Here is an 11,695-nt window from a genome sequence, read left to right as displayed (position 1 = left end):
ACTTCATCATGGCACAAAAGCTACGTAGCTTTTTTTCAGACATGATCCCTTCAAGGCAACCCAGTGGTAGGCTGACATCATGTTTTCAGTATCATTAACCAGGTGTGCAGCATGAAGACACTCTTCAGCACCACTGCCCTTCATGCCAGGTAACCCTCCAGGGAACACACACCACCACCACCTTGACATCTGCAATGCTTGGGTGATGATTTACCAGCATCTTCTCAGGCTACCTAAGCCATTCATACACTTACCTTTAAACACCAAGCACTGAACACATGCAGAGGTAACAGAAATGCTGCATGATCAATATTATATGTCAAGATTCAATACTGGTAATTCCAGCCTTTGTTGATGGAAGTTATCTAGATTTTCAACCAAAAGAACACCTCAAGTTTCAAATGAAGAGCAATTTAATACAACTGTGACCTTCAGTCGTAACAGCAGCACAGCAAACTTTTAAAATCCATTTTAAATTGCTGAACATTATAGTGATAGCCAAAAAAAGATCTCCTAAAGTTCTTCAAAGTGAAGTTTGCAGCAAGCCACCAAGGAACAACGTCCTTCACTTCTTGTCACATGCAGAAACTGAAGTTTTGGTAAGGCATGTTCCTTCACCATAAACAGATTGTAGCCATATCAGGATTTAATTTACAATAGTTTATCAAATGTTAGTAAATGGGTAGATGTTAGAACAGATGATTAACTGTTGAGACCATTCTATACTCAAATTGAACACCTAAGATGCCCTCAGATCTGAGACACTACTTGCATCTAACACTTAGAAATGCTGATGATATAATATGAAATACTGTCAGGACTCATAATTCCAATGCAAAACCATTTTAAGATCACCTTGGAACCTGTGACTTGTTTCCATGCTCATTGCTGGGGGTTTACTTCAGTTTGTTCATCTCACAAGAGAAAGAATCCACAGTAAGAATCCCATTCAATGTAACCTTAAAGCACACTTCCTATGGAATCAATAGGTATTACTGCCCATATAGCTTAGTTCAAGACCATAAAAACTCACCAGCAGTCTGCTTATAGAGGGTTTAATTTTGCAAGGAACTGGGCCAAAGGCCTGCTCTAATCACCAGGATACCAGTATAACTGGCAGCAGGAAAGTAAAACTTCATTTTTTTTAAAAAAAACCCAAACCTTTACTCTTCCCAGAAATGCTTTGCCATCACCTTCACACACCAATAGGTCAGTTAGAGCATTCTTCCTCCAGTAATGTACAGTCTTCAAATATCAGTGAGAGAGCTGTTTCCAGTGAATATATAGCTGTCCTGTGACAAGTCTATAACCTGAGAGCCCTGACATGACAAAGGACTGGTAAAGCAAACTCAAATCTTATCTTTGGAGAAAAAACTTGTAGCCTTTATTCTGTTACTTTTTTAGCTATTTGCTTTTGTACCTAAATATAATGCCAGAATTACTGAAATTAAAAGGGACTCTCATTGTTCTCCAAATGGCACACCATCATTTGAAAATGAAAACATCCATCAAGGGGCTCAGAAATAACACAAAATTATAACCATTCAAACACTATTACTTTGGATCATTTCATTCAGTGAAGCACAAAACCCCTACACGTTTCTGTACTGCATCTGTTCTGTGAAGGAAAACAAAGGCACTACACCCATTCTATGTGAGAATTACACCTTTGGATAAGTAAAAGTAGCCTGAAAGTGTTCATCAGATCTCTAAGTATAATGGGTTTACAATTCAAATCCATTTTTATCACTAACAAGATGTTTTAAACTGCTTGAAATCAATACTCCATTACTAAAACCAGTTTTTCCACTGGTTGCATAGTGACAAAATAAATTCATGCCTAAGGAGAAAGAAAGTGATGTAAGTATGGTGAAGGAACATACATAAGGTATTAGATGATGGTGGTTATGTCTGAAATGGAGTGAAGGTATTGCAATTACAGTCAAAAGGGTTCACACTCAGGGAGTCCCTGAAGAATGGTGTGGTCATCAGATGTGGGAGATTCTGTTGACATCAGCATCACTTCTGCTTGGCACCAGAACTGGTTTTAAAAGCTTGCTGCACTAACATATTAGATTATCACTGAAGGCACGAGTTGAAACATAGGATTATACCTGCTGAAAGAGAATAAATTAATTTTAAGTACAGAAATACCAATGTCATATGAAGACTGAACTGCTGAAGCACAAATCAAAAGAATACACAACTATTGTGGGATGTTGTGCAACTTTTCAAGCACAACTTTAAAAGGTGAGGAGATTAATTTCAATCAAATCCAACTTGCTACCCACAGGTATAAGTTGCCCTGTCACAAGACTAAGCAGAAAAGACACTAAGGAAAACATGAAAGAGCCTCAAGCCCAGCTGCACATGAGAAAGACCAGAACCACCTCTTGCTAGTCAGAGGGACTGAATAATCTTCAGTTTTATAATGACTTAAAATAAATCAAAAGAGCTTTTCAAAGCAGAAGAGTGCACTTCAATTCTCAAAACATTACCATATTAGATCTTTCTTACTACTCTAAACACAAAAAAACAGAAAACATAAGTAGAAAATTACAGATATAAAGTAATTATTCTCTCCTCCCTAATACAGCATAACTTTGTGATTTTAGAAAGCTTCTGGCTAACAAACCCCAAAGCTAAGAGATAGCTACAAAGTCCAGATGTTGATTGTCAAGACAGAGATGCATTTTTCAAATGAGATTTTGTAATCTGCATGTTCTTCCACAGACAAAAAAAATCTAAATGATTCTGCTTTGCATTGGATATTTGGATTTCTATCACTGGCCAAGTCCCCACATGACAGGAACAGCTCTCCACTGACATGCCATGGAGGTTAGAACTTGACAGCATATCAGCTCCCAGGTTAAATCCCAGCATTTAGAGATATGAGCCCTAAAACTGGTGATTAAACACTTGATCAGCTGAGAGCAACTACCTAGATGTGATGCTGCCAACACTGAAGTATCACTGCCTGCTGTAACTACAAAGGGCAAAGGCAAGCAGTACAGTAAGAGTGCTTCTCCAGGGAAGCCAAAAATCATACTAGGTTCTGAGATACTCAGTCCATACAACAGTCAGATACTCTAGGTCCTTTACTGCTGAGAGACTTCAAGATCAATTTTTACTTTGTTCAGATGGAAAAGCAAGGAATAGTCTGGTAATTTAACACAGGGAAGTTCTGCATGCAGACAACTTGTTAAGTGCTTCTAATGGCACTAGACCTAGAGACGTACCAGATTTAAATAGGTACTTGTCTGTTGTCTGAAACATTAATTTTCAGTTTTCATTAGGTTTCTAAATTGCATGTAACCTTACCAATGAATAATCAAATCAATCTAGAGCCAATTTCCATAAGTTTCCTTCTGCAAACACTATGGAGAATTATAAAAGATGAACCTTACATTCCAAATAGTGAAATTACATGTACAGCATAGTGACAGAATCATTTAGGTTGGAAAAGACCCAAAGGATCATCAAGTCCAACCACACTGACATACTGACAGGGCAGAGCATCCTTTTTTCTCACACCAACACAGATGCCCTAATAGATAAATTATTAAACAGATTTCTTTTTCTTTCCTAAACACAAAAGAAGGCATACAAGCCACATCCCACAAAAAAATACTGCTTAACTAAAATTTAAGAACTGAAACTTCAACATATCATTTTTTAAAAATAACAGACGATGTATTTGATTTTTTAACTATTTCAGTGGTCCACAAAACTTTTTATCCAGCACTTTTACCTGTTCCTTGATGTCTTGTAACTGTTGCTGCAGCTTCTGTACATCTGCGTTGACATTGGTGTTGTCTTTGTCTTTCTGCAAAACTGGAATGTTTCCACTTGCTGTAATGCAGAGAAAATAAAGGTATGTGACTATGCAGCAATCTAATGAAACAGGAATAATTATTTCCAGAGTGCTAACTACAGCTTTTCAACTATCTGAAATAATTTTAGTCAAACATTTGATAATCTAATTAAATCCACTATGGTGTCACTGTAGCTGAACTCAAAGGATTTCTTTGAGTTCAGAGGAAATGTTTCTTGGAGAAATATTTCCTCAAAAAGGATACTCAAAATGCCTCGAGCCCCTTAATGTTCTCAGAGCTCTTCTCTGCCAGTAAAGTTCCTGCAGTAACTTTTTTTTTTTCACATGTAAAAAATAAAGCCTAATCCTGTCACACTAAAAAGACTTTTTATCTATACAGCCAACTCTATTTGGTGTTTTAAACTGCATGAGCTTCTTGGAAGCAGTTTGTTCAAAAGCTGAACTCAGATTTTGAAAAAGCTCAGATTAATATTCCTGTATTTGACTGATCTGGGAAGCAATGTTACTACAAGAAATAGAAAAACAGATTTCAAACAAATTTTACATTTCCATTGTGAGCACTCAAAATCTGATTTTAAGGATTATTCTTACATTTATCTATTTGGGAACAGTATGACAAGAATGACTTAATATTATAACTCACAAACTCAATTCAAACACTGTATACTGCAGATACACTGAATACAAATAATTCATAGACTCATTCAGAGGAGTCACAAAAAGTTTAAAAACTAGTCAAAGCAGGAAATTCAAAACTGAACAACCTATCATTGAAGTTACTTGTACCTAGATGCAAAATTTTTGCTTCAGAGGATATTAAGGAGTGACCAAGAAGTCATCTATGTTTCAGCTTCTGCTCTGGATGCTGGAAGCAATCCTTTGGTGTAATGACTGCTGCTGTTCTGCCTCTGCTGCTAGCAGTGTAGAAAGCAGTGCCAACAGCAAGGGGACACCTGGCTTAACTCTGGTTTTACTAAACCTTTCTTTGAAACAGAGAGGAAAGTTTTAGGTCATTGAAAAGAATGAGAAGAGGGAGTAGGTGGGGGAACGTGGAGGAGCCCGGGGGCTGGAGTCACTCACAAATCTCATCAGTGGTATCCTCTGTACCTTTCCCTCCGCAGCAGGTGACGAAAGGCACCCTGCGCTCCACCACCGCCCGGCACTGCACACACTTCTTCATCAGGCTGGCACAGTCTGGGGGGGCAGAGGAACACATCAGCTCTGAGCCCAGCTGCTTCACTTCCCTTCCTCCCTACCCAGGAGCCTGGAACTACACTGCACTGCCATAACAGAAATAACTACTTGGGTTCATCTTCACCTTTTCTGCAGACCAGATTAACCCTATTCCATTTATCTCCTCTTAACAGATGTGAGGCAAGCAGGTTCCTCTCTCCAAACAGGTGTCTATTCCACAGGAATTACAGAATTTTAGAAAAGCAAAATCCCACATATTTGTGCCTAAAACTTCCAAGAAAGTCTTGACTACCTGCTTTTTCCTTCAGAACAAAGGATCTCTTTTACTGTCTTACTGCTCCAGGGGCAAACAGGTGCAGTGCCTTCCCTACATCTTTGGACACAACCCCAATTCTTCTACAAAAGGCAAATGATTACGTCTCATAAATGGTGAAGGTTACTGTGAATCAACAGAATGGGCCCTATAAACTACACAAATTCGATGGCTTGCTCTCATCCTGCTTGAGCAAGATATCTAGAAAATAAACTGTAAAGAAATCACCTACAACTGTCAAACCTTCTGCTCTTCTAGTTACAGCTCAGACTTGGTGATGTGTACTGCATCACTGAAACCCTCTACCACAGCAATCAAGTCTTTTGCTGTCCTCTTCCTGAGAAACTAATAAAAAATCCCCTTCCTTCACCATCTTTCAATGGCCAGCTGGGGATAACTATAAAGTTGGTGATTCAATGTCAAGTCTCTCAGAAAGAAGAGAGGAAGAAACCAGACTTCACCAGTGAGACCAAGCAGCTACTGATGGGAATGATTACCCTCCCTCCTACACTGACCAGCAGCAACAAGGGCTGTTCCTCTCTAGGGAAATGACCCCCCAACAAAGCCCTGAGATGCTGGTGACAAGGTGATCACTGCATTCTCACCCCCAAACCATTTCTGCTGGTCTCCTGTGTCTTTTGTTACCACACCAGCTAAATCAGAGTGAATCATAACTGGTGTTCTTTGCAAAGATATATAGGATGTGCCTCTCAAGGAAAAAATATAGCCCTTGTGCAAATCTGTAGATGAGCAATGAAGCATATTCAATAATTATTTACAATATCCTTTTAAACACCACTTGTACATCTGGATGCCCCAAAAAAGCTGTAACAAAGCAATAAAATGAGTTCCAATTGCTTCAGAAGTTTTAATGATATGCAGCAGGCTTATATAATCTGAGCAAACCTCCTCACTATTAAATAATTCAGATGGGAGAACACTTGCTTTCTGAGTTTTTGAAAGGCTCCAGTATGTCCTCCAATTATATCATTACCAGCACACCAAATAATGTCACAATGCTCACTATAACACCAGACTATCAAGCAAATAGGATGTGAAGTGGTATTACTAACGAGCTTTTAGCAATCTGATTAAAAGCATTCTGTTCCAAGTTTACCTCAGGAAGAACTTCCATCAAGTTTACTTACTCTCACAGGCACACATATGACCACAAGGCTGGAAAAGCACTGCTGCCTTCTTGTCTGAGCATACCACACACTCTTCAATCTGCAAAGAGCAATTACACACATGTATGAGAAGAGTTTCTCTCCTGCACTCTACAGTAATTTTCTTTTACACTCTCTTTGGCAAGGCATGTGGACTTTGAGCTCTGTCTACTGTTATTTTAACTAAATTAGCACCTCAAAATACAACTTCAATGAGGTATCACATTGACTTCTAAGACTAGGTATTTGCTGGCAATATTTGTATGTCCAGTACACTGACAGGCACAGACAAGGAGCTAACACACTGTGTCTCTTTTTCTTTGTTCTTTCTCCTTCTTTGTTCCACCATAAATACTGAAATTGGAGTTGTTCAGCCTGGAGAAGAGGCAGCTTCAGGAAGACCCCACTGCAGCCTTTCAGTGCTTAAAGGGAGCTTGTAAAAAAGATGAGTTAGGTCCACCAACTGGATTTAGCTCCATTCATGACCAGTCTTTGGGCCTGGCTGTCCAGATGGTTTTTACCCAGCAGCAAGTTTCTCCAGGAGGATGCTGAGGGAAAGTGTTGAAGGCTTTACTGAAGTCCAGGCAGACAACATCCACAGCTTTTCCACATCCACTGAGTGGGTCATTATCTCATAGAAGGAGATGAAGTTGGCCAGGCAGGACCCATGCTGACTGGGCCTCAGCACCTGGCTGTCCTGCATATGGTGTGTGATGGCACTCCAGATGATTTGCTCCACAACCTCCCCTGGCACCAAGGTCAAACTGACCAGTCTGTAGTCCCCCAGATGGTCTTTCCAGCCCTTCTTGTAGATGGGTGTCACATTTGCTAACCTCGTCCACTGGGACCTCCTGGTGAGCCAGGACTGCTGATGAATGATGGAAAGCAGCTTGGTGATCACTTCTGCCAGCTCCTTCAGTACTCTTGGGTGTAACCCATCAGGCCCCATGGACTTGTGTATGCCTAAGTGATGCAGCAGGTCACTAACCATTTCCTTTGATTATGGAGGTCTCCCTGTGCTCCCCATCCTGTCTTCCACCTCAGGGGGCTGGGTAAGGAACTAGTCCTACTACTGAAGACTGAGGCAAAGAAGGCATGAAGTACCTCAGAGGCTTTTCCTCACCCTTGGTCACTATGTTTCCCCTTGCACCCCATAAAGGATGTTCTCTCCATGAGAACAAGGGGAAGCAAGCATGACTGCCCAGAGTATTTCATCTGCCCCTGGATCCTGGCTGGGCTGTCTGTAACAGACCATGACATCTGCCTTCCTGCCCTTCCCCCTGATTCCTACCCATGAAGGCTCAACCCTATCATCACCATCAAGCTGTAGACACTCAACTCTCCCTAACACAGAGGGTCATCCCACCACCTCTTCTTCCTTCCCTATCCTTTCTGGAAAGCTGGTAGCCAAGAAGACTTATTTGCTGCTGTGAAACACCCAGTAGCAGAATCTTTACATTGACTATAAAGACAGTCTAGAGAAAAGCAGCTCACACTGTCTACATCTGCCCTTTGAAAACACACATTGCAGAACAGTGAACAGTATAAGAGTGAACAGTAAAACCAGTTCAATTTCTCCACAATTCCTGTATTTACTGTGAGGTTGAGGAGAAAAAGAAGACCCAAAACACACCACAGAAGCAGACTACTCAAACATACTTGGAAAAAGATAAAAAAAATAGCAGCTCACACTGTCTACATCTGCCCTTTGAAAACACACATTGCAGAACAGTGAACAGTATAAGAGGAATAAGAGTGAACAGTAAAACCAGTACAAATTCTTATCCACAATTCCTGTATTTACTGTGAAGTAGAGGAGAAAAAGAAGACCCAAAGCACACCACAGAAGCAGACCACTCAAACATGTTTGGAAAAAGATAAAAAAATAGAGTGGATTTTCTACAGATTAGGAAACCTGTGTGTGGAACACGAGATCTAAAAAACAAACAACAACAAAACAGCCCCAAAGCAACAAGCCACAGTCATTATGGGGAATAAAGGAATGTTCAAACAGAAAAGCAAAGAGGATGTCTCCATATAGTCACAAATACTTGGGAGCAGCTATTTGAAAAACCTGAGGACCTTGTTGGGATTAAGTCCTGGAAAGAGGGCACAACTGGTTGGTACCCTGAAGGAGGATAGCATAATGACATTCATGATTCCAGAGAAAAAAGGTGAAAGCTGAAAGTAATAATTAGCTTCAAAAACAAGCACATATTAACTAACTCAGTTCACAGGCAAATTATCTTTCCAAGCAGCCCTAAGGAATAAAAGAACACAGAAGAAACTGAATATTATGGAGGGAAATTATACTGTAGGAAAAGCAGTAATTTATTTTAACATGGAAAGAAAAAAATCTGTTTAAAGCAAGCATCCTCATGTGACTGTATCAGGGACTCTGAGGACCCAAATAATAAAGACATTGCAAGGAGGAGAGAATGCAGGGCAGGCAAGACACGAGTACAGGCAAACAGAAAAGAGCAAAATTAATTCCATCCACTGAGATACCTATAAGGCAAAATATCAATTAAAATATGCTACAGTTTTCCTTGACCTCGTTTTTCACTTCTCCATTAAAACCAGAAAAAGAACCAATAAACTTTGGAAGGCTTTACCTTTGTCCTAGACTGAACTTGTTCTTTACAGATGAGGCATTTTTTCACCCGTGGTGAGCAGAGGGAGCACGTGGCAATGTGTCCACAGGGGCCAAACAGAGTGTCTCTCTTCATGTCTGAACACACCATGCATTCTTCTAAGGTTTCAGAATCGTTGTTGATCATAGATGGACTTCTGGAGCCAACCTGACCACTACAAAGAAACCTGGCAGTCAAACTTCTTTTAAAATGCTTAAAGTGCAGATCATGTATTTATCTACACTCCCCTATGCATTCAGGCACCAGTGTATGCTCACAAAGCAATCCAAATGGCATTTTCCTGCAGGTACAGTTGACACCAAGGTCCCATGCTCAGCTAGGACATTGTACAGGAACAGGCCACACAGGTTGGGATAGCATCTCATGGATGTACAAAGCCCTTCCCTCCCATCCTAGGAGTTGAGTTTATTACTAGAGATGTACCCTGCAGATCTAGAGCTGCAGCCCACAGCACCCTGCTTGTGAATACACCTGCACTACCCAGCACATGACAGGCTTGTAAAAGAAGCCCTGACCTGGCACTGAATTCCCCTCGGACCTGCTCCCAGCAGAGGGAGCACGTGTTGAACCCAACCAACTCAGCTCACTCCTGCAGCCCTCACCAGCCCATAAAAGGTAGGGAGAAAAGAAACACCCCAGGCATGGGGCAGAGAAAGACCCTGAGGAACACAGGCATCTTACACACAGGGCAGCACCAACAGAAACTGCCTTTCTTCATGACGTTTTGGAAGTCCAGTTTTGATTTCCACATAGGAATTAAGGATCAGAAATCATGTGTGCCAATGGTGGGAACACAACTAGGACAAGTAGCAAGCTGAAACTCCTCATTCTGCATGCACTTGGCAACATGATGTTTCACTGAAACCATAATCCCTAGAGAAGTGCTTCTGGGGCATCAAACCTATCTCCTCTTTTACAGAATCAGAGAAGCATTCAGGTTGACAGGAACTCAGGCCACCATCAGCACTGAATTCACATCAGGTTATACTGGGCTTTGCTCATTCCAGCCTTCAAAACTTGCATGGACAGAGTTTACCCAGGCAACCTGTTACAATGCCTAGTGATCCTTCCAGAGATTCCCCCACCAGCCTGCCCCTTTTCTGGGATGGTTTGAAGCTCTACCAGGTTCTACATGTTGACATTATCCTCCCACCCATATTAAGATGTATGACAGTCCCATAAGACTTGCCCAGGTTTCACTTAATATATTTGTAACTAGCATTTGATCTATCATAGAAAAAAGACTGAGAGAAAATGCTTGTATTTTTAACACTGTTGCTAATAAAGGCACAACGTTTTAAATATATTAGTGACTCTATAGAAAGCAGAGATCTGGAAGCTGCATATTTTATGAACATACAAACCTGACTTTTTCTTTGTGGCACTTAGCCAGTGCTTTGCACAGACTAGGGTCAGGGCAGAGGTCAAGAGGAGACTGACCCTTCTTGTTACGAATGCTGAGGTCAGCCCCGTTGGCTGCCAGGAAGCAGGCAATAGATGCTGCACTCTTCTTCTCTGCTCCCTGAGTGCCAAGTCCCATTATTAACTGAAACAAAAAACCCAAACACGTAAGCAACTTGAGAGACTCTAAACAGTTAGGAACAGTCTGGCTACAGGCAAACTACTTGACATGCAGACATGCAGAAATCTGTGAGCCCAAGGAAGCGTCTCTAGAACCAAAATCAAAACAATCACATGGCTGCCTAATTTTGAGTCAGCTACACTCAACTTTCCTTTAAGGAATTAAAATCCAGCATGGAGTATTTCAGCTATTGAGGCAATCACTCCCCTGCACACTTGCACTGCTTCATGAAGTGGCTGCCCTTCTATATAAGCACTATAAAGGGCAAAGTCCCAGTGGGTATATCCAGAATCCCAAAATTGCTGAGTTCAGACAAAATGCTGCTAGCACCACACCTGCACTGAAAACAGAGTTGGGCAGAGAAATTAATGCACATTTCTAGTCTGGTGAGTAAAGCAGCTGCCCAAGAAAGACTTTATTTCAGTTCCCTTCTCAGCCTGGAGGGATTTAAACTGATATACCTCTCCTAATCACACACTGTTCCTTCACCCTAGACCAAGGCAGATTGCACCTGTAATAAGGCAACTGAAATGACTTTCTGGTGGTGGTAGGGACTGTACTTCAGAAAAATTCTCCTCCCAGTCATCACAACATACTAGATGAAAAACTTCAAAATTATTTAAAGAAATGGGGTTCCTGGCTGATAGCACTTGAACATAGAAATGCTTTCAGATTGATACCTCAGATGTGGAGGACTGTGTATTACCAAGACTGTTCACTACATGCATTTTAAACAGTCTAAGAAATCTGACAAAAATTGCTTTAGGCATTAAAACAGCTTAATGTTAACATTCAGAAGAAAATGATAAAAATCAATGCTATCAATCGTTTGTTGTGGTGTCTCCCCCCCAACTTTTTAATTATTTTAATAGACATAAACCAAACGTGTAATTTTTTTAAACCAAGGATACATATAAAATGACACTAGAAGAAAAACTTAATTATCTGAAA

General features: G+C 40.7%; 1 protein-coding gene across 1 annotated transcript in view; it reads right to left on the bottom strand.

Annotated features, from left to right (window-relative positions):
• Positions 1-10,708, bottom strand: part of LOC103782448 (E3 ubiquitin-protein ligase MIB1-like) — a gene marked incomplete at its 5' end in the record, with an annotated part of 11,262 nt that extends 554 nt beyond the window's left edge. Inside the window, 5 exons of the mRNA XM_008950218.1 lie at positions 3,752-3,852; positions 4,916-5,029; positions 6,491-6,569; positions 9,124-9,316; positions 10,527-10,708. Coding sequence (XP_008948466.1) covers positions 3,752-3,852; positions 4,916-5,029; positions 6,491-6,569; positions 9,124-9,316; positions 10,527-10,708 — 669 coding nt within the window. The remainder of the gene's footprint in view (positions 1-3,751; positions 3,853-4,915; positions 5,030-6,490; positions 6,570-9,123; positions 9,317-10,526) is intronic.
• Between the last annotated feature and the right edge of the window lie 987 nt (positions 10,709-11,695).

This window comes from Merops nubicus, unplaced genomic scaffold (genome assembly GCF_000691845.1).
Source record: "Merops nubicus isolate BGI_N331 unplaced genomic scaffold, ASM69184v1 scaffold2132, whole genome shotgun sequence".
NCBI classification, from domain to species: Eukaryota; Metazoa; Chordata; class Aves; order Coraciiformes; family Meropidae; genus Merops; species Merops nubicus.
This window is presented reverse-complemented; position numbering and strand designations above follow the sequence as displayed.